This window comes from Carassius gibelio, chromosome A15, assembly GCF_023724105.1.
Source record: "Carassius gibelio isolate Cgi1373 ecotype wild population from Czech Republic chromosome A15, carGib1.2-hapl.c, whole genome shotgun sequence".
Classification (NCBI taxonomy): domain Eukaryota; kingdom Metazoa; phylum Chordata; class Actinopteri; order Cypriniformes; family Cyprinidae; genus Carassius; species Carassius gibelio.
In genome coordinates, this window is record NC_068385.1 from 1,367,613 (window position 1) to 1,391,365 (window position 23,753).

General features: G+C 36.9%; 2 protein-coding genes across 2 annotated transcripts; one reads left to right on the forward strand and one right to left on the reverse strand.

Moving 5' to 3' along the window:
- Positions 1 to 682: 682 nt before the first annotated feature.
- LOC128028916 (FMR1-interacting protein NUFIP2-like) lies at positions 683 to 11,270 on the reverse strand. The gene is made up of 4 exons (XM_052616249.1): positions 10,874 to 11,270; positions 6,290 to 7,948; positions 4,445 to 4,477; positions 683 to 4,249 (listed from the first exon to the last, which is right to left on the reverse strand). Exons 1-4 carry the CDS (start codon positions 11,016 to 11,018, stop codon positions 4,197 to 4,199), a joined length of 1,890 nt encoding a protein of 629 aa, XP_052472209.1. The 5' UTR covers positions 11,019 to 11,270; the 3' UTR covers positions 683 to 4,196.
- A 9,098-nt stretch (positions 11,271 to 20,368) lies between these two features.
- LOC128028599 (class A basic helix-loop-helix protein 9-like) lies at positions 20,369 to 21,432 on the forward strand. The gene has a single exon (XM_052615864.1). It carries the CDS (start codon positions 20,430 to 20,432, stop codon positions 21,216 to 21,218), a length of 789 nt encoding a protein of 262 aa, XP_052471824.1. The 5' UTR covers positions 20,369 to 20,429; the 3' UTR covers positions 21,219 to 21,432.
- The last annotated feature ends 2,321 nt before the right edge of the window (positions 21,433 to 23,753 follow it).

The window sequence follows — 23,753 nt, forward strand, 5'->3', positions numbered from 1 at the left end:
TGGGAAAACACAGTTTCCGTCTGTCCTGTTTAAATGCTGTAATAACCGTAAGTCAGGGTTATAAAGATGAAGACGGAAATACAAAGTGTTGCTGTATCAAAGGAGCAGGTATGCATCGCTCGAGAACTATTAAATTAAATTTTCCGAGTTTAATACTAATTGAGATCAATCAAATAGGATTTTTGATATAATTACCACCTCAAAAATATGTTCTACTCTTTTCTAAAATTATAAAAAAAATAAAAAAAAATAAATAAGAAAGAAACAAAGGACACGGAGAGGCATTTAAAATGGAAGTAAATGGAACCAGTTTCTGTGCAGCTTACAATTTTACAAAAGCGTATAAAAACTAATTATTTGAGCTATTGTTTAAATCGTTAGGTTGTAAAACTGAAGAATAACAGGTATTTTATCACAATTAAACGTGTTTACATGCATATTGTTTACAATTTGTTGGTGTATTTTTGAAAAAGTGTTTTTTTGTTTAAAGTATTGTTTCCCCTTACATTGTAAGTAACTCACTGTAATTTGTATTTTTGCGTTTCTTTAATAGGGTGTGAAATAAATTTTTGGGGAAATCAACATTAGGCCACAGGCTGTCTTGTATTGAACCCAGTATATTCCTTTTTCAACAATAGTCATATTCAACAGAGAAATTGAAAAGACGACTAAGAGAACAAGATCTTTTTCAACAAGTTTATTAGCAGTGACAAAGATTCTTGAGACAAAATGTAACCCCCCCTTCATGTCCACTGTAGGAAATTTAGAGGGAGCAACATAAAATGAAATATTAATCCAAACTTTTAACAGTCAAAACATGGCACAACTGAAGACTGTTGGGTGGAAATGGGGATGTAGGGACAGGGGAAAAGGAAAAGCAAGAGTTTTTCATGTTATGATGTGGTTCTGTTTAATATATCGCTTAAAACAGGCACCCTGAACTTGAAAAGTTCGCAATATTAACTTTGCATATAATTGAGCGTTTGAATGAAGACAAATACACATGCTTGCACACGAACAGACACACACATATCCATCCACACACACAAAAAGTTGAGTTGTCAGGACAATAATCATTCACACATCAAGAAAACACGTGAAATTTGAATATGCCGACAAATATGCATTTTCTTCGTACAGATTTCGCAAACACACCATCTAAGTATCACTGTAACTCTCTCCCATCCATGCGTGCTCTCATTGCTCTTAAACACTAAAGGGAGCGATTTAAGATTCATGGAAATAATTTATATTGCAATTATAATATAATTTGTGGGGTAGTAAGTGCTTATTTAAAATGAGGAAATTAAGCTAATGTGCAACCCCCCAAAATATAAAGTCTGTTTTGTTTGCATTCTGTGCATAGAACCTCTATATGTGCATTTGACCCCTGGAGTTGAGTTTTTTGAAACAAAGACCAGGTTCAATTCATTCTGCTGACAACATTTACAAAGACATATCTGAGTTAAGAGGACAGTTCACCCTAAAATCTGAATTCTGCTATTATTAACTCACCCTCATGTTATTCCAAGCCCATTTCAACTGTTTTCATCTATACAGTGATAGTCAGCGGGGTCTGAAAATTTTTATAGATTTTTTAGGTTTTGGAATGACATGATGTTGAGTAAATGATGACAGGATTTACATTTTTATGTGAACGATCCCTTTAAGCGGAAACAGGGATACCGGGACAATACGTGTTCAAAAAGGTATTTCATAATTGACTTAATGTAAAAACAGATGGCTATAAATTATGCCTACATCATAACTCCTTAAACAAATACACTGGATATCAAAAAAGCAGCTCTATGGGAGTTGTTTAAAGACAAAATTTAGATAACTACAATAAAACTCAAGTGAAGCAATAAAGAGATATGCTTCTAAAAAGCCAAGGAAAAGCTAATTATCAATTGCAGGATTTCTCTATCTTGCACAAAGCTTTTAAGTGGACCAATATGAGAAAAGATGAAGCAGAATTTAACAACTTTGCATCCGTTTCATCGACAGCTTTTGCAGTATCTTTTGAACTAAGATATCGGACAGACTTCAGATACTTCAAGAACAGAAACGGAAATAAGAAATGAGTAAGAAATAATCATGAAACATCCCACGTTTTCTGAAGACTGACTACTGAAACCATTACATGCTGCATTTAAAACATGGAAGAAAAAAAAAGAAAAAAAAAAACCTCTGGCAAAGGAAAGACATACAGATACGTAGTGCGGTTAACGTCTTCCATGTGTACTTACATTTTTTCACCTGGCAGTGTTTCATTGTCACGTAAAGAAAACATTGATGCCAAATGATACATATAAAGATGCAAGCATTGGCTTTTCAGTCAAAACTTAAATCCCTCAAAAGTTACAATTAAAACAAAACAGCTGTTACAAACATGGGACGTCTTTTCATATTTGGCAATAACACTGTTGGTGCATTTTTGTTTTTGTTTTATTTTTAGATAGAAGAACACTGCCCTAATTCTACCTGAGTGTCTTTTTTTATTTTCTTTCTTTTTTCACTTTTTTTTTTTACATTTTGTTTTTTATATATATATTTTTTTTATTTTGAGATTGTGGACTGACAGTCCTTAGGCAGAGGTTAAAGTTAGTAGCCTATGATTAATTACTAGAATTTCAAATATGTACTGATATGTCAATGTTTAAGGACATACAATTCAAGAACATAATACGTAAAGTGCTACTGATTCTTATGTATAAATCAATTAATCTGTGAAATGATAAAACAGAATAGACTTTAAGTTTAATATGCATTTTCTGACATTAGAAAGAGAAACATTTTTACACAACGGCAGAATTCCTGTCAACGGTGGTTCTATTGATGAGGCTCATGTGTACTTTATCAACCGCTTAACCAATAAGCATGGAAAAGGTACAAATTAAACAGTCAAGAAATAAAAAGCATAAAAGTGTGATTGTGGTGCTCAATAAAAAAAAACTAGGGGCTTCTAGTCTCTTGAGTGAAATAAAAAGTCTGATCGTTCACCAGCGACTGCTCTCTAGGTTCCCTCTAAATTGTGGTGAAGTTCCAAATAAAGCAAAAGTAGTTGCTACTGCCTTTAGGGTCAAAAACAAAACCCTATTTTGAAGAGCAGCTCTGCAGAACAAAACCAAACTGAACTAAAACCTCCATAATGTACCTATAGCATTGAAGCTAAAGCAACTGTGTGGTGTGGCACATCTTATTGATTAGTTCCGGGTTCTAACAGCTACTTAAAAAATTAAAAACATAAAACACTCAAGATAAAGGAATATAGCATGATCTCTGCCCCTCCGTTTACACACGCACACGACGAGCAAGAGACTTGAACGGCTGTCAGGTGACGGAAGCGTGAAGAGACGACAATAGCACTTTGAACTCTTCCAAAAGAGGACACACGGAGCAGCGTACTGCACATGTACACGCACACTACAGGGCGTGCGCTTTCCCAATCCGAGTGTACCTCGTAACCTGCCCTTGGAGTTTTTAAGTATTTCAATGAAGAAGTCAATCAAATGTAAATCAAACAAACATACGAAGTGGAGACGCGTCGCTAACAGGACTGACCCAATATTGTCCAGAAATTAAATTAAGACAATTATTTAATTCCAAAGGCTTGAACTAATGCCTCCCGCACATAAATGGAGTTCGATTCCCCCGAATCTCCTTAAAAAAAAAAAAAAAAAAAAGCTATGTAGTTCCTCTGGCCACAGTATGTTAATTCACTCCGGTTCTGTGCCCAAATGAATTCAATGTGACCACTTCGAGGCTACTTGATTATTTGAATTCAAGAGGGGACACATAGTGATCTCTCTCTCTTTAGGTCCATGAGTACTTAAAGGAGAAGCTTCCGCCCAACCGAATGCCATGACAGGGTTATCATGAGTGTTTGACGTGTGAGTTATGTCCCCAAAGTCATTGAAATTGTCTTTAGCAACATATCCACTAGACGCATTAGAGTTGAGTTCCACAGCTCCTGTTCTTCCATTCTAATATTCTAAAACCAGCTAACCCGTTTTCCCAAGCGCACTCTGTTCCTCTGCGCTCAGCCTCGACTGCTGATGGGTAACAAGGTCCATTCTAAACCATCTTAAGATTGGATTAGTTCTGATTCAGGATGTTTCGAGGCTGCAGCCATGTTCCTCAAGCACATCTTTTTGCAGCAGAGTTCATCTGAGATATAGTGTCCAGACACAGCTTCACTGAGCAGGTCCGTCCCATGACTCACTGTAGAGAACTACTCGATTTGGATCTACGAGAAATTGAGGAAGACGTACGTAGGTGAGAATTGGGAACTCTAAATGATATGGGAAGAGCTGAGGGATGTGAGAAGACGGGGCATTGGGTTGCAATATCTAAATTATGAATCATTTAGGGTTTAAATCACATGCTGAGGCAAGAGTTGTCAATAAAAGATGTCAAACACAAGAGGTAAATGGTAGCTTACCTTGTTTTTGCAAATTCAAAATATATTCCATTTCTGCAAAGAGAAAAATTCAAGTTCAGTGTAAAAATACCCACGTACAGCTACAATTCAATGAAGATCTTACATTTTTATTTTCATCTTTATAGTATACACTGATATGTGTAATTATATTTATATTTATATATATATTTCAGTCACACAATATCAGTAACAACCTTAACATTCTAATTTGATAAGGCTAGTCTAAACCAATTTATCTGCAGCACACAAACTGATATCACAAAGCCCAATTTTTATACATTAGAGACTGATAATTAGTTTGAACAATATTTTTGAACAGACATTTACACATTTAAGTTTGGTTGACCAAAATGATACAAATCAGAAGTGCTGGGTAGTTACATGTTAATCTGGATCACGTAATCAGATTCCAAATATTAGAGAACTTGTAATTAGATCATATTATGTGATAAAGTTCTTATAATAAGATTAGTTACTTTTCAAAGGATTACATCTTCAAACATCAGCAGCAAATAACTCATAATTTGATCCACTACAATTCTTATTTTTTCCTTTCTGAATTAACTTCCCACTTATATACAGTTTGAGAAACCCTGCTGTAATGGAATGTTCAAAGCATTTCATGATGCTGATAACAAACAATGGAATATATTTTCTTTCGCTTTATGCATCAACATGGCACACAAAAATCCCATTCAAATCTATGTCATAAACGACTTAGGTCAAAAATAATCTAAAATTAATAAAAGATGTAGTAAGACTACATTACCTAAAATGTGTAATCCATTCAATAACATTCTCATCATGTTATATGTAATCAGTTATGGACTACAATCTGTAAGTCACTTACCCAGCACTGCCAATCAATGTCTTTAAAGCCATGTGCTCCAAAAATGAAATTATTTGAATTATGCCTTTTTGGATAATTATTTACTTTTCTTTAGAATCTTAAAGTCACAATGAAATGGAAGCAGCAACAGAACTTTTCAGATGAAAAGAAATTGTCCAAAAAAAAAAAGTGAGGCTGGGACTTCATGCTATTAATCTGTTGTTGCCTTTACAATATAGATTAAATGAAATAAAATTTTATAAAGACTTCAGTGATTCGAAAACAAAAAACAGATTTGAAATACAAATTAGAACAAACAACTTTTTATAATTCGTCCCATTGGAATTATAAGGTTCTATCTGACATGTTTGTCAAAATTGAGTTATTCACATATTCTTATTCTGTGACAATTTATTTACATTATGTGATGTTTTATTTTAAGTTGTGTACATTCTGGGATTTTTTATTGAAAAAACAAAAAGGTTCTATCTACAGAAGTCCATGGAACACAAAAACTTTAAAACTCAATATCTCAAAACTACTCAGAACGCAGATAGAACCTTATAATTCCATGGGGACGAATTATAATGGTAGCACTTTATTTTACAGTCCTGTTCCCTATGTACATACTATGTACTTATTATATAACTAGGTAATAACTAGGTACTAACCCTGAACTACCCCTAAACCTAACCCTACCCCATGTATTTACCTTGTATTACCAGAACTTTCTTAGATAAATACACTGTAAGTACACTATAAGTACATGTTAATACACGTAGTGTAAAATAAAGTGCAACCATTATACTGATATAACTCTAACCCTAAATAAATAAATAAACATTATTATCAGTAGTAATAAAATATTATGAATTTGTGTTTTTTGTAGTCTAATGATCACAATTTGTTTTTTTTTTTAATAAAACCTTTACTGTACTTGTCCTTCTTTAGTGTACATGCATAATCTACCAAAATGGATGCAAAGTACTTAGCAAGAAAATAAAATAGAAAGTTACCTTTAGTGTGGTAAATTACAGCAGCTTTTAGATCAAACGACCCCCAACTAGACCTCCTGTCAAAGCCCTTAGTATGGCCCTGGTCCTTGGCCAAAGCCACCTTAGGTGCTGCTGGGGAGGTGGAACGCAGCTCGGCACAAATGTCCTTAGAGGAAGAACAAAATACTATTGCACCAAAAACCCCCGTCTCGTCTCTCTGGGCATCCAGGCTGGGTACAGAGGTCTCGGGTACGGCCCCGCTTGCCACCGTGGCACCACCACTCACTCCTCGACTGAAATTCTGAGCATTAGTCCGTTTTTCTGGCTCCTGAGCCTTGGGAAAGGGGGGTTGATCCGGTCTCTCAGAGGCACTGGAAGTCTGAGTGGCCACTGTAGCAGGACAGCCTCCCTGAAAGCTCACCTCCACCGGCACCTCCTTTCTGTTCGAGCGGCACGCCATGCTCTCTGGTCCGGCGCTAGGCTCATTGATAAAGGACAAGCCCCACTGATTCTGAAAAATGTCCCCCAGAGACTTCTGATTTGTCGGAGCAGCAGGGGGATCGGCTTGGCGGCCGCTAGGAAGTGAGAGTTGCATATTGGGGGGGGTGACGGGGTAAACAAACAGACTGGGCTTCCTGGGCTCAGCCACAGAGGTTGTGGTGGAACTTCCAATGGCTGAAGTGCCGCTACCCAGGGGAGATGCTACATTCTCAGCGGCAACAGCTGGGGTCGCCAGCAGAGGACTGGCATTGAAATGGGGACCAGGCAGGGGGCAACCATTCCCTTCCCCCAGCAGGGGACCGTTGGTAAAGCTAGCCGAGGTGATGGTTTTCACCGCAGACATGGGGACCTGTGGCGGTCTCCCAGGCACCTGGGGAGCAGGAGTGAGAGCCTCCCCGCCAGCTTGGGCAGTCTTATTGAGGTTCTCCTTCACTTTGCTTGCATAACTAATCTTAGGCACTATCTTAGCGCTACTATTGTCCACAGGAAAGACAGGCGGAGGCTTGAACAAGGTCCATGAGTCCTCTTTGGTGGAGGTAGACACCTTAACCTTGCTGGAGCGATCCTCAAACCGTTTGCCAGCCACTTTGCTGTCTGAGTTCTTGCGCTGAAGTTCAGCCACCAACAGAGGAGGTGTGGTGGCAGAGGCAGTTGGTTCCTTGGCTTTTAGGTGCAGTTCGGGTTTTGAGTCCTGTGCCACAGGGCCGTGGTCTTGTTTGCCGCCCTGCTGCATGGCTTTTCCCTGGGCAAAAGCAGTCACATTGTCCACGGCTTTGCCAATCCTCTGGGCCCGGCGTTTCTTGGGAGAAGTGTATCCGCTCTCGGAGCCACTGCCATCATTGTCAGCTCCGGGTTTGCTAGGGTAACCATTGGCAAATGGTAAAGAGTTGAGCGACACCACACCATTCAAAGTAGCTAAAGCCTCCTTTTTGCCCTCAAGTGTGTTCAACTCTGAGGACTTGTCATTTTTGAAGTCCATGCTGTTCCTGCTAGTGTTTCTACCTTTTCTGTCCCCTGTTGAGTCAGTGGTAAAGGCCCGTCGGGTGGGCTTATTTTTCAAGTGGATATCTAGCAGGTGTCTGTCACCATTGCTGTTCACAGGGTACAGGGAGCTGTCTGGGTTAAAAGAAGTGGGAGTCACCTCTCCCTCCTTCAGAGTTCCATTTATTTTGCCATTTTCTGCACGGGGGAGAAACAAAAAGCAATAAATAAATGAAATGCAAACTGCAAATTTACATCAATTGATCCACTGAACCCATTTTTTTTTGGGGGGGGGGGGCAAAAATCCAGATCAGATCTCAAGTTCCAGAAAGGGAACAGGTCAAATCTAGTGAATGTTTGCGCAAGATTGAGGAATATTTAGACTAGGTATGTTATGTGGAACCAAGCCAGGGTCAGGCAGATGACAAGCTGACTCCTTTATCTCACACTGAACAACCATGCAGGATATTCTGTGTGTTTCCAATTATAACCAGATTAAAATAACTCAAACTTTGGAATATCTATGATTAAATAGTCAAAACAAAATTAGATCTGAACAGAGCTAATTTATCAAATTAATTATTTGCCAATAAAGTGAAATCAGAGATCAGCGGTTTTCACAAGCGTTCTGCAGAACATTTGTCAATAAATAAATAAATAATATAAAATAAAGAATAAATGTGTGTGCGTGATATAACAAATATTATTGCAATTTTAAATGACTGTTTTCCATTTTCATGTACTTTAAAAAGCCATCATGATATCATTTTAATATGCTGATTTGGTCCTCAAGAAATCAATTATTATTATCAATACTGACAAAGGTTGTGTTGCATAACATTTATATGATAACTTTTTTATTTTTCCTGTACGCTTTGCATTTATTTCAAATAGAGTTTATTGTGAATTTCTCTGTGCTATATAAAGACATTTGAATTGAAACATTGTACATAAAGCTAAAAATATACAGTAAACTTGTTGTCCTTTTTTTACCATTTGTTTACTAGTTCCACAAATTAACAGTAAAAACAATCCATGTGCATTTTCTGCAACAGGATCGTTATATTTGGATTTCCTTGAAATAATAACAATCAAAAAGACATAAATGTTTTTTGTTTTTTTTTGTCAGGCAAGTGTGCATAAGACTGTCTGCTAGACTTCATGGTTTCTTTGGAAACTATTTATGGCAGCTGAAGGAATGTCCTTACAGGAGCTTAAGGCTGACATCAATAATTCCATTCTGGCAACCTGGTATACAGACTCAAATTAATTCACACGGGAGAAAATCTGTCTTTGTACAGTATATGTAAACAAGCTGAACCAACAAGGCAGTAGGGCAATGTAGTCTAAAACCCAAATCAAGGGTGGAATGAATTAATGCAGTAAAAAGTGGTTTGAGCATTAAAACGGCTCTTGACGACCTCTGTCCTTTGAGACTGAAAATATGAGGCATGAAGAGAGCACCCCATGCAAGTGTGCTTTCATCGGCCGGTTCAAGTCTGACATCGCCCTATTTTTAACCGGAGGTATGACGTGTCAAAATGGAGTACTCAGTCATATTTGGGTAGTTCCCCAGCACTGTTGGACCACGTCTTAAGATCCCGATATTAATGAAAAACACATAGCTGAATACAGAATGTGAACTTTAATTTGTGTGGTGAAGTCACACAAGTTGAATTGGGTTAATCGCAACATGGCAGTTGGCAAAGTTTACACTGCATGAAATAAACAAAAATCATTTAGCGGTCTTATTGGTTTCCTTGAAACCAAGTTTACACCATTTAGAACCAACTATGGGCTACCAGGGCACACTCGGTCAACAAACCGACCAAGTCATCAGCTAGCTTAGCATGCTAACTGGGCAGCCTGAAATTTTAGCCGCAGGAAGATGTTATTGTTGGTACATCAACAGGATTATGTGCAAGACAACAGTAAATATACATTGCAAGAGGCGCTTGGCATTTTAAGCATTACATATGAACAGTTTTAGCGATAATTATCGGTGTAACGTCACAATAGCCAACAGAACCGTAACAACAAATAGCTTGATATCAGCAGTTAACGTTAACCCGACGCCTGTTGTGCATTATTGAAATGGCTCACAGTTACAGCCAGGGGATAATGCACACAATAAAGATGTTTGTCACTTTGTTTTTTTAATGAAATCAAACATATACGAGAGTTCTACAAGAGTTGGCAGCCTTCGTCACGAGGCATGAGCTTCTACAGACGTTGCATATATGTATAAACAAGGCAGGTTTAACGGAGTCAATAAATTGCACTTTAAAATAAAAATAACAGAAATGTCATTCTTTTATCAACAGATTTTGTAAATCTACACGTCAACGCGTGCATTGTGACAGCATTTATGTACAGGATCTCCAGGCTGTTTGTATTTACGGCTGTGGAACGTTTGTAGCCGTACAGCTAAAGTTAGCTGTAGAATTTTCCGCCGCGTTCTATCCAGGCCACTTGGTGCCGAATTCGAATAGGTGGTAAGCGCGAGCCCAATCACTGCCAGGCACACTCACATGACTGTCAGAGAGCAATAGGCCGCGTTTCGAGCTAAGCTGGCCAGACATCCACCTCTAAGACACCATTACTAGCGAATGTGACAGCAAAAGCTAGCATAGCTGACTGCGTTGCCCGAAATGTATTACCAAAGGTTTTGTATGAGTGAAGTTTGAGAGATTTGCCTGTCCATCATGGCGGACAGGAAATAACAGAACAAGCTTAAGCTACGAGCAGGAACATTCCACAGGAGCCGGTTCATGTTGCTGTGGCAGCGACGCGGCAAGAGCTAACAGGCTATTCTGGATCTCGACGAACCCATTCCTGTTAAAACGACCCAAACTGAGAGGCATGTTTGCAAATTAATTATAAGTCAGGGAAATGTGTAATGCGCGCTGAGAAACCGGTGCACAAGGTCAATGTCCCTTCACGCTAGCTAGCTTCGCGGCTAACACTGGATATAACTCTTCCAAACAGTACAGTCAGCCAAACATGCTCCTCATTTGAATGAACTGATGCTGTATTACTGTAAACAATCATGCTACGACATGTATTCGAAGCTTGTCAGAGGAAAAAAAGAAACAATTAACGTTAGTTTTGCTGTTTTCCAACCTGTTTTCTTCGTCTGCGTTTTCTCGTTCTGGAACTGACAGTGGTTCTGATCATTGTTTACCGAAATGTTCGATCGATCAGGGCCGTTCTCTGCTCCATGACTGATATATACTCCGGTTGCCCCTTCGCAGGGACGTTTCTCCATTTAACGCTATCGCAAGTGACAGAATGTGCTCAACCGGTGCTCGATGGTCGAGGGGAGTTGAGACATTTGCACTGCCCAATCACCGCCTGCGTTTGGGGGTGCAAGAGAGAGGCGGGCGGTGTTTAGGTGCGTCGCGATGCAAGGCGTGGAAGCCTCCCAGTCGAGGCCACAGGAAGCTGTCACGCAAACTCATGCAATCAATCACCGTAGTGCTGCGTCGGTGCTGGCTGTGTGGTGTGCTGTTGGGAAGTTTTTTTGATTAGTGAGTGAGTGGAATCTATTTGGTCTGTACTTAGTGACCCTTTCTTCCAGAATAAATGCCAGAATAAATAAATGAATGTGTGTTATGAGCGAGTCCTTAATCGACTCACATTCAAGTCCAGTTGTGGATTCCTTATCAAGCAACACACTTCATTTGTTCCCATATGGCAAACATTAGTTTTTAAATATATTTCTAAATATATATAAAAAATGTATTTTCTGTTGGCCATTTTAAGTATATTTTTGAAAATATATAAAAATAAATAAATATATATTTAGAATTTTGCTCTCCATATATTTTAGTCCAAGATTACATTTTGAGAAAAACATTATTTGTTGTATATGTGAACAAGAAGTAATAATATAATATAGTTCTATGTATATTTGACGTATGGTTTCTATATAAATTAATTAATATTTATCACATTAAAAATAAAAGTTTAGATTGTAAATGTGTGTACTGTCTGTGTATATTTATATGTACATATACACACATACAATATATATTTCGTAAATATTTACATGTATTTATATGAATATAAACATATAAATGTAATTTATATTAAATATAAATACATTTAGTATATAAACATAATATATTTTTCTTAAATGTGTGTGTATATATATATATAATATACACAGTACACGCACATGAACTGTGTAGAATATATATATATTTTTTATTTTGGATTCGATTATTTGTGATTAACCGTTGCCCAGAACTAATATTAATAAATACATTTTATTAAAGTAAATAAGCCATTCACTACACAACTTTCAAAGTGGTCGGTTTGTTGTTTTTTTTCGCACCTTTTTGCATCTTTGTTCATTCAAACATAAGAATTGTTTTGATCAGTGGTCTCAATTAACTGTCAGCACTCGGCAAGTGGAAAGTCATGATTAAATTGTGTAGCGTGTGGGCCACATAAACAAGTCAAGGAGTCAGTGTGTGGAACTAATTTGTCACTTAAAGAATTTATTTAAATCCGTTTTATGCACAAATGAATTTCTGTTGTAAGTAGATGAAAATGGTACAGATTTGGCACTTTTGGCTGGAGGCATAAACGCAGTCTACAGTTGTTTGGTTGACACATGCACATTTCTTATACTGACCCACATACCTCTGACCTCAGAGTGCTTATCAAAAAGCAGTTACCTGCCTAGTGCCTATGTAAACTCACAGACGTCAAGGTGAAAGAATATCCCACAGATAGCCATGTCTATCCTTCTAGAATGTTGCACTTTGGACCAACACTCGTTTAACAAGCAGAGTGGGGGTAGAATGTATCTGGGGTTGGTTCTGTTTGTTCTCCGAGGATATGCTGACAGTTAACTGGAATGAGGACGTGATCAGCATTGAGATTTAATCATATAGTTTCCCCTGAGCCCTTTCTGACAGTTCTTGAATAGAGGTGAAAATTCTGTTATATACTACCATTCAGAAGTGTGTCTTTAAAAAAAAAAAGTTAATACTTTTATTCAGTGAGGATGTATTAAATAGATCAAAAGTGCCAGTAAAGACAAAAAAAAAGCAAAAAAAAAAAAAAATTATGTTTAAAATAATTGCCGTTGTTCTAACTTTTAAGAATCTTGAGAAAAATCACAAATATAAATAAAGCATTTCAACTGTTTTCAACTGTGACAATAATAAAAGTTGAAGTATATTAAAAGTGACACCAGTTATTTAAAAAAGTAAAAATATTTTACAGTGTTACTGTTTTACTGCATTTTAAACAAATAAATGCAGCCTTGGTTAGGAGAGTAAACTTCTTAAAAAAAACATTTTAAGTCGTACTGACCCTAAACTTTTAATTTTTTTTACTCAGATTAACCCCTTGAGTTCAGATAGTCTCTCAATATATTATAATTTATACTAAATTCAATTTAAATGTTTCCCCTCATAGAAACCCATTTGATAGATGCTATTTGCTATTTTTAGATGCTTTAAATTCCATGCATTCTCTTAAATTAACCAGAGGGGGGCAGACAAACACTGTTATGACAATTGCTATCTTTAGTGTAGTCATACTAAAAATAGCACCATATTATGTGCATTGTTAGATCACATTTTTATGATTAAGTTGTATTTGTTTTTTAAACAGAATCATAAAAACAGCATTGTCTTTATTTATTTTTTATATAACAGGATTATTTGTTATTGAAAATCTCTATAAATCACTGTATTTCCACTTCTTTTTCATGTTTGTAGGTTGAGACTTCTCTCTAGCCCTCCCGTACTGCTTTGACATTGGTGGACCTTTGAGCAAAACAACTCAGTTATAGCACATACAGTTGATGCAGTGTTTGTTTGACATCAATGTTACTTAAAACACAGTTTTAATAGTGTATTCAAAACTTTTATGGTTGAGCATGTCAGAATCTATGAATCTATGAATCTCTTGGACTATCACAGCTGAAAATTATAGGATATGTCATGTGTTTTATAAGTTTCAAAGAAAACAAGTCATGCAAAAGATATTACATAGATGTATGTAAAACAATCATTCTCATTCTTAACTGATATTTGAATATGCTTAGACATGTAATGTTTTAGGCAGAATTGTTAACTATAATGCAAATATCTCCAGGGCAGTCTGAAATATGAAAGAAAGGTTTCAGCTTGCTTTCCTAGGACATAACAAGTAGTACCTAAGGGCCATGTCATCACATCTTAAGTTCTGTTAAACACAGACTCCAGCCAGAGCATAAATCACATAACTTGGCTCTAGTGATCTTGCAATCTAGCAATCCTTGAGTGAAAGGCTGGCTCTTTTAATTGCAGAGTCACTCAAATAATAATCCTAGTCCTCTGTCTCTGTAATGTTGCTATACAGGTACTGGGGCGACTAGCCTTGAGCATGCCTTCTTACCTTTGAAAGGCCTGGAGTGATTTCATATCCATAGCATCTTGTCAACACGCTTTCATCTGAACGCCAGTTAGTGTCATTAACAGCTCGTATGTCACTCTTCTGGAATGTTCTGATACAATACCATTTCAAAAACAGACGAATATTAAGAATTTGCAAGACTGTATGGATCTGATGTTATGGTGTGCTCGCTTTAGTAAACCTGAAAGACAAACCATTAGGGTTGTTTACTTGATTTCAGACATGGAAAAAATGAGGTGCAGGCTGTGAAAAATCGGTTTGACTCCTGCACCCGCTGGCTGTCACCATGGAGACGAGCCCTTCTTAAATATAGCAGAACTTAGTGAGACAACTTTCATCTTAATCCAGGTAGTATCGTCTCCATGCACACAAATTTTGATGAACAAGATCAGATTTCATTTTACAGCAGCAAAATGTATAAGGCCTGTATGCATTACCAATGATACAATGGTAGGGTATAAAACCCGTACACACACACACAACTTATTTTTCTTCTCTGCATTTCGCCTACAAAGAAATGGCAAGTAACACATTAAAGAAAAAGCTCACTCAGAAATGAAAATTTGTATCAAATTTACTCAGGCCATACATGATGCACATATATATTTTTTTCTTTGAAACAGATTTGGAGAAATTTAGCATTACATCAATTGCCCACCAATGGATCCTCTGTTGTGAATGGGTGCCGTCATAATGAGAGTTCAAACAGGTGATAAAAACATCACAATAATCGAAAAATCAAGAAAATGTCAGCAAATTTGACTTTTTTTTTTTTGTTGAACTATTCCTTAAAAAGACTGAAATAAAAAATATTTTCTTGTAAAATATATATTTAAAAAAAGTTTGTTTTATTTGCAACTTAAGAAAAAAAAGAAGCTTTTTTCAGTATAGTACAGTAAACCTGCCATTGTATATTGGAAATATTGAGGATTTTATGAAAAAGTGCTTTTATTCTTCCTTAAAAGCATTTTCTACAAAGTTTCTAAAAAATCTAAAAAATATCCACAAAGATTTATCTTCAAAGAAGGATGTTGAGCTAAGAGTGGTTTTCTTTTCTAACTGTCTTGGAGTGATTTGTTTGTGGGCCGCCTCTTTCTTTTACATCTGTAGATGGAATGGAACACAAGCAGGCAGTGCTGTGGATGGTGAGTCAGGGAACGAAGAGATATATCTTCCCAGACACAATCAAACCTCAGGCAGCCGTGCCAGCTAACAAGGGGGAGTTCAGATCAGGAGGCATGTGTCAACAATGTACTGTTGTACTCTTTTACAAGGGCTTGAATGGAGGGCCAAGGAGGTTCCAGAAATTTCCATTACACTGTTACATGCGCCTGCAGCGATCACAGCATATCGTTTGGGAACCCCCTACTGTAAATGAACAGTATAGCTAATCAAAACAAAGCCTTTCTAAGCCTTTTGTTGTATTGAAATAGATGAACTTAGACTGTGATGTTAATTTTGTGTTTCTTGTACTGTTAAAGCTTCAAGAATGTATATGAGCATCTGACGTGCTGTAAATGTATTTTTCCTGCAAAATACTTTTTTTATTGCATTTTTATTTATTTATTTTTAAATGCCATGAAATTTCTCAGCACTGTCTAAGATAAGATTAGAATATTGATGGTTTGTTGAGTGGCATGTTCATTTCCAGTGTTATAGCATACTATCTATCTAAACTGAAAACAAGTAATGATTTGGAATTTTTATTTAGTTTTTTGTTATTTTTGGAGTAATTGTATTTTTAGTTTTTTTCCCAGCTAAAATATTATTTTTTATTTCAGTTAACAATATGTTTTTGCCTGGTATTATTTAATACTTAATATCATTAGCGCTGGTTGTGATGCACAGTATTAACACTGTTTGTGGGAGACATGAACAAATGCCAGCACTTCCATTAAAGCATTAGGTGCCAGTAGCCTACAGTAACATAGAGCAAATAATGTTCAAAAGAATGTTGTCATGAATTCATGTTTCCACATGGACCTCTAATTTCCCTGCATACTTCTCAAACCTCACCACCCCTTTAAAATCATATACAGTATCTAAGTAACTGTGTCAGTGCCTGCTAACAACTGCCAAAATGCAGCTTCTTATTATCTAACTTTAGACTTTTAGACAATTCACAGTTATGCTGCTACAGTATCTTTCCCAGAGAGTACACTGCTATCTAAAAGAACCTTGATTTATACATGGCGACTGATAATTACTAGTGTCTTCCCTTTTTTCAAAAATGGACAAGGCTGGGATGGGTTTTAACAGCATGCTTGAAGTCATCTATGCAAACAAACTGCCAACCCTTCTTGTAAATCATCATTGTTTAAGTGCTGGACTACATCACTTAGACTGGGGCAGTAGGTGATTCAAGTGTGCAAATGTTTCCATTGCAAATGAATCACACGTTGCTGGTTTTGGAGTGCAGAGAGTCACACTCATGGAATGGAACAACTGACTTAATATAGATGCAAAAAGGTCGAGAAAATGAAATGCATATTTACTGTATCTTGTGAACTAGAGCAAATACTGCTTCAATACAGAGCTGCAAAAAAAAAAAAATTCAGACCTGAAAAAGTTTCTCAGTTTAAATTCATTTAGTATACATTTTACTCCGTCTTTCTTACATTTCATTGATCTATAAGTTCTGCAAACTTTTAAATGTGATTTTTTTTTTTTTTACTTCCAAAAGCTTGTAAACTTTTTAACCTTTGGCATGACCATCAACATTTCAAAGCCATTATTGTCATAAACCACTGTTTGGCTGACAGGTTTAATACTGGGTGAAAAATTGGACAGTGAGGAAATTATTATTATTATTATTATTATTTATTTAATAAGCATTTTAGATATAGCCAAAGGCTGTTTTTGCTGTATTTTTTTTGATGGTATAGTAATACCATCAAAAGAAGAAAAATAATTCTGCTATTTTAAGTATTTCATTTCCCAGACCTTGCAAACAAACCCCTCAATTACCAAGTACATCAGCCTCTCCTTTCTGTGCTCATGACCCCTAATTTTTCCTCTCATGGCCACTGAGAGAAAGCAACAAAAAAATTACTCAGACATTCCCACGCTCTCCTCTGTCTGGCTGTGATACATCTGTTTTTTTTTTTTGTGTTTACTTACCTTGGTGTTTTCTACCCGGAGGTGTTGCATCCAGGGATTATTATGTGTATTATGTTTATCAGGTCAACAAAGCTGTCCGACCTCCAAAGTTTCATTGATTTTATTCTCATTTGAGTGTAAAGGTTGTGACATTTTATGACTAATTTCAAATTTAAAGAGCAAACACAATCATGACATAATCCAGAGCCATGTGGATTATAATTGCAGAACAAGAAAACGAAGAGGATGTTGTTGTTTTTTTTGTTCACCACAATGTAAGATTGTAAATGAAGATGCAAATATATGCTACATTTTCTGTTTATGTACGTCTGTCACTGTAATAGGTGTCTGAAGATTTGGTCCGGCTAATTGTCTAATGTTAAAAACTAAGTTGAAAAATGGCTTAGTCACTCTAGTTTTGGTCTAACATGAGCAAATGCATTGCATTGTGTGCAAAATATCAGTCAGCCACCTAAACCTATCTGAAGTCATGATTGGGCAGTAAAACTGAACAGGGAGGAAGCAATATCTGAAATGGCATCTCATTTCTTGTTTAAAGGTTATTGCACTGCCACCCATTGCTGATACGATCTTAGCTGTTAGAAAGCACTTTTTAGCCACTGGTTTGACTGGAGGCTTGAAAATGGTAAATTAGCCACAGAGAAGATGAAACACTTTAACATTTTGACCTGACAGCAGGTCTGTCAGCCTGGTCTAGTGGCTTCTGTAGTTGATTGTGAATTTATACCATTCAGTTAAAGGGATTGCTCAGTAAAAAAAGAAAAAAAAAGAAATCTGTCATAATTTACTCACCCTCACGTCGTTTCAAACCTGTAGAAACCCCCCCCCCCCACCAACCTGCAGAACATAAATGGTTCTCTTTTGAAAAACAGTTTCTATTCCCATTGCTTTCCATCGTAACTTTGTACAGAAAAAATTAACAACATTTTACTGGTCCCAACACAATAAATATTTTTTTATTTCATTTATTTTATGTGTTAAAAATAAATATTTATAGATTTCATTTAATGTTTGCCTAAACAGTAAAATATTTGGGAAAATGATGGCATAAAAATAATACATTTATTAACTGAATGGTTCCAAGGCTCCTAAAAGTCAGGCCTTAATTTAAGGTTTTTAATACTGCATGAAGTTTATTAATATGAGAAAAAAAAAATCTAGTGTTTTGACGGACATTACTTTTTAATTGTAAACAATTTTGTTTTGGGTCTGATGTAAAATCTTTGTCCTGAAGCAAAACCTTAGTGTATCTTGAACCTTACAGTTGAAAAAAAAAACTGAGCTGAAGATTTTTCTCCTGTAATAAATAATGTCAGATTTGAGACCACATTACAACGTGGTGGTTGGGAAAAAAAATCTTTTTCACACCAAATGCTGAATAATAGAGCGAGGTTGGCTAATAAAAATTTCACACTGTTGTCCAATTTTAGTAAAAAATATTTCTGGATTACAAAAGCACACCTGAGTTCAAGTAGGGGATACACAAGCTGTTTGCGAGTGACAATAAAAAGGCAACCGAAGCCCTTAACTCACAGTCATCATGGTAATAATTGTAAAATATCTGTTCCTGTTCCCCAACTTTGAAGTAAAGTGGCTCTTGTCTGTTTTTGCCCCGTGGGAAGCACACATTAGATTTATGACTTTTCCAGACAACCAAAATTACACTGTCCCTCGCTGCATCCCAGGAAGGCCAGTAATGGCTTAATGCACAACAGCTAATTATGACCATGCAGAGTTTATGTGACACATGATAAGTGTTTTTCCATCCCTCTGGCAGAGAAAAGGTGTAAAGGCAAATTGCTAAAAGAGGCTCATCTGATAAAGCTGTAATTTGCAATTAATGTTCCTATTTTTTCTCTCAGCACCAGGACACAGCTTAGACAATCCACCTGGATCAAGGTGGAGGAAAAGAATGCATTATAAGTGTATATGATTGGTCAGTCGTGACATTCTGGGGTATGTTATCCTTCATAAAAAACGGTAAAAGCTGATAACACAGACTCATCCGGGTAAGTCAACACTGTACTCTTGCTAGGAACAGTTTTACTTGGTGGAAGCTTTGTGTTTGTTAAGTTAATAAAATATTTAAACTCAATTCAAAATGGTGTACAATTATTTAATTTTGTTATTCTGGTATCATGGACTCGCTCTTGTTTCATACAAATGCATCTGCTGCAATTTTGCAGGGTTTATTCTTAGAACACAACCGGCTGGATGTACATTATCCCTTAATAATGAATTAAACACTGCACTTCATAGTAACGCTCTAACAAAAGAGGGTTTAGAGGTTCTTGTAATCATAATTCTATTTAGAACATTTGCTCCTAAAATACCCTTTTATGCTGAAAATGCTCTTTATGTAGGTGATTACGGTTCTTTATTCCCACCCTTTTGTTTTTTAATCTGTAACTGTCCAAAAAAAAAAAAGCAACTTCTAGAACTTCCAGGTAAGTGTTGGAGCTCAAATCTGCAGAACATTTGATAGATTGGATACCGCTGCCTTAGAAGAATCATTTCGGGTTCCCCAAAGAACCTTTCAGTAAAAAGTTATTTTTAAAAGAACCGTGTACTGTTAAATGTTCTTTGTTAAATGGAACCATGGATGCCAATAAAGCACATTTATTTTTAAGAGTGTATCCCTCTACGGCTTGTTTATGCTGAATACAAATATAAATGAACACTGATTCCATAATATTTATAAGAAGGAAGCATCTTTAATATCAGTACATAACTGTCAAAACCAAACATATAATCTCCCATTTTCACAAACCTTAGAGTGACATGCATCTGTCAGCTTTGCAAATGCCATTCCTCATTTTCGGCACGGTTTAGTTGGAAAGATCAGATCCTGTGTGCTGAAGAGGTGTGTCAAAGTCTGTTGACTGATGTCTAAGCTTGCCTGGAGGGCACTTGTAAACACAGAATACAGCTTTGCTGATAGGCAGCTGGCTCACGTGACACATCCTTTAAAAACCCCTCTCGCCCAGATCTGACAGATCTGATCTCGAAAGTGAGGAGAAGATTTCAACATGTGGCTGTTTTGCAAAGCTAACTGTTTATAGTTCACACTGGAAACCAATAACTCTTATCTCTCATACCAAAGCGAAGATCTGCATTTTACAAAGGGCAAAAGTCAACAACGATGAGTCTGGGCAGCACCAGTATTGAATCTGATATTTCAGAGGATGAGTTGGAGGATTTTCCTTTGGGTCAGGACGATGACTTTGACAATGAAAGCCCAGCAAAAATGTGTTCAGAGCGCTTGATATCAACCAGCCCCAGTGACACAGTTAAGAGGTGTCCTCGGCCCAAGTGGTCCAAAGCACGGAGAGTCGCCGCCAACATCAGAGAGAGGAAGCGCATCCTGGACTACAACCAGGCCTTCAACACCTTGCGCACTGTCCTCAATCATGATCTTAGCAGAAAGCGTCTCTCTAAGATTGCCACCCTCCGCCGAGCGATCCACCACATTTCAACACTGTCTTTATATCTGCGGACACATGCAGACACTGAGCCATACGCACCTCTGTGTACTCAAACGGAGTGTGATCGGCAGCCAGAAGAGAATGTTTCTCTGCCCAGGAAGACAGAAACTTTCCAGGAACCGATTGAGAACTACACTACCAAGAAATCAGAGGCTCTCGGAGTTTCTCAAGAGACGCCTGGGATTATGCACCAGGACATGACAAACTCTGTACCATCTCCTCACTACAGCCACTGCGCAACCAACAGCCAGGTACACATGAGCCATGGATGCTCCTCCGGTCACCACTGGTTGGATTACAACAATGGAGGATGTGAACATGGGATGAGGGTCACCTGTCATCAGAACCACACGGACACTTATGCAGACTCTGCTAGACCATCTTTGGCATGGCAGCTTGGCTACCTTCAATATCATGGATACCAGCAATCCCTGAGTATGCACTGACTTTTCTCATGCTAGAGTTATTGAAAAGCGTTAGCAATATGTACATATAATAAGGGAAAGATTATGTTGGGATCCATTTCTAAGGTAAAAAAGTTCGCCAAATAAAGCAGCTTATTATAAAACTGATGTTGACTCTTTTCAACCACTGTAGTTAGAAGTATAAAAATCTTTTAAATGTAAATGTAATGCAGTTTATATACTCCTACCCAATAAGATTTAACTTAAGTGCAATCAAATGCATTTTAATTAAACCATTAGAGCCTTCAACAACAGTAACATGTCTGTTCCTATAAGTGATTCTTTTTTGATTTTTCACAACTGAAACTTTATTTTTTCCCTAACTGCAATTTTATTTCTTCCAATATAACTTTAAATCTCACTATGCAACTTTACATCTTGCAACTGCAACTTTCTATCTTTCAGTCGTTCCATTTATTTCTAATGATTTTGTGAATGTAAATCCTAAACTTATTTTTATCACCTGTTTAATTTTTTACTTTGAGGTGGTAGCAGGGTTTCTTATGTCAAGCATTGCAGCAGTATGTAGAAAAGTCACGAGTGCCAGTGCAATGCAACAAATGTAACAAATTTGAAATTTCAGAAAGTTTTTCCACTCTTGTGGGTGGGAGAGCAAGACTGGTTAATCTGCAAAATTCCTTTATGGAATGTCCTAAACTGGTAAAACATCTATAATTACTGTCAGCGTCAATTATACATTTGTATTACATGATGCAAAGCTGCAAGCTGCAACACTCAATAAATGGTTACTGACAAAGAAAAATAGAAAATGACAGCAAGTCTTGTATCTATGTTACAAAAAATACAGATAGATATAAACTTGTAACCTAATATAATTGAGTGCAGAGCACGGTCACTGATACATGATGTCACAAATAGGTTTCTATTGTAGAATTTCCCTGTTCTGTAATTCTTGATTTGCATTATCAAGGTTTGTTGCGCATCTTTGGAAATTTGACTTTAAAGCATAATTTATGCAGTTGAAGATTTCAACACCAAAATTCATTTCCTCCTTAAGAAACTGAACACTCTTTGACTCTTTGAGATATGCTAATTAGCAAAAGTGTCTTTGTTTAAAAAAATAAAAATAATAATTAGTAATAGAGAAGTTATTCCAGCAGAACGGGGCAGTGATGGTCTCCCCCTCAGGACTGATAAAGGGAGGTGATTCCAGTAAGATGGGGGAACGAGGAACAGAAAAGAGCTCAGCACTCCCTCAAGGCAGATATGACTTGATCACATCCAGTCAGGGGAACTTTGTCAGATTCTGTTCCTCTCCGCCCTTTTCACATGGTGTGATGACATGTCTCTCACTCTTGACAGAACCAGCACCCAAGTGTAGTAACAACTGCCTGTTTTATATACAGTAATTTCAAAAACTTTGCCATTTGAGTGAAAAGAGGGTTGAAATAAGAAGGAAGAGTTATGGGAAAGCATTTGTAAATGAAGTCATTCCAAACACCTGGAAGGAGTGTCAAGCTCAGTTTCTGGAGTTTCTGGAGCCCTGCAGAGTCAACCCTAATTAAACACACCTGATCAAACTCATCAGGTCCTTCAGGTTTATTTGAAGCTACATGCTATGTGTGTTGGAGCAGGGCTGAAACTAAACTCTGCAGGGCTCCAGCTCTCCAGGAATTGAGTTTGACACCTGTAATACTGTATGTGCAGGTTATGGTTTAGGTTGTTGCACAAGTGGGCCACTTGAGGGCAGCAAATACATACAAAACCAGTCTTCATCGCAGTAAAACAGATCTGTTTTTTTTTTTGTTTTTTTTTTCAAAAAGGCATATAGTTATAGTTTGTGTGTATATAGTAGTTGTGTATGTGTGTGTGTGTGTTTCAAGCAGGATGTGAGCTCAGTCAACCCGTATATTTTGGGTTAATCATGCTTAGATTGCAAGCTGTAATTGGATTAGCATCAAAAATGATAAAATAATTTACCCAAAAATGATAATCTCCTCATCCTCTTGTATTTATTTATTTTTTTACATTTGTTCTGATGTGTAGAACATATTGAGTTATTTTTCTAACTTCCGTTTGGATGTCATTAATAGATATTTGAGCACAACAAGTCTGAAATAACATGACAATGAGTAAATGATCAGAATTATTATTTGTGTGTGTATGTGTGTGTGTGTGTGTGTGAGAGCTATCCCTTTGACCTTTAGATTTCCCCTTCCCCCCTAAAAAACAAAATAAAACTAATGATTTGTATTAAACTCCCACACTTGAATCCCATGATACCATTAGCACAAAGTTCACATTTATTTTTACTTAAAAGTCAGACTGCCCACACGTCTAGGGCTTATTATAATTTCATCAAATGGCAGGGTGGAAAAGTTCATGTCTTTGCCATGAATCCTTTAAATGTCTCTGTTCTCCGAGAACCTTCTTTCAGGCACTTTATATGACTAATACAGCATGGCAATGCGAGCACACACAGTTTAAGACTAACAAAAGGCAGCTATAGAAGACAGATGATTCCATCACCACATGAACAACCCTGTGAGCAGAAAG

Bases quoted from the DNA above. Each gene is read 5' to 3' on its own strand.
- LOC128028916 (XM_052616249.1), bottom strand. From the start codon at position 11,018: ATGGAGAAACGTCCCTGCGAAGGGGCAACCGGAGTATATATCAGTCAT. The intron at 4,478-6,289 runs GTAACTTTCTAT...TTCTCTTTGCAG, and splicing joins TGTAATTTACCACACTAAAG to AAATGGAATATATTTTGAAT. The intron at 4,250-4,444 runs GTAAGCTACCAT...AATTTCTCGTAG, and splicing joins TTTGAATTTGCAAAAACAAG to ATCCAAATCGAGTAGTTCTC.
- LOC128028599 (XM_052615864.1), top strand. From the start codon at position 20,430: ATGAGTCTGGGCAGCACCAGTATTGAATCTGATATTTCAGAGGATGAG.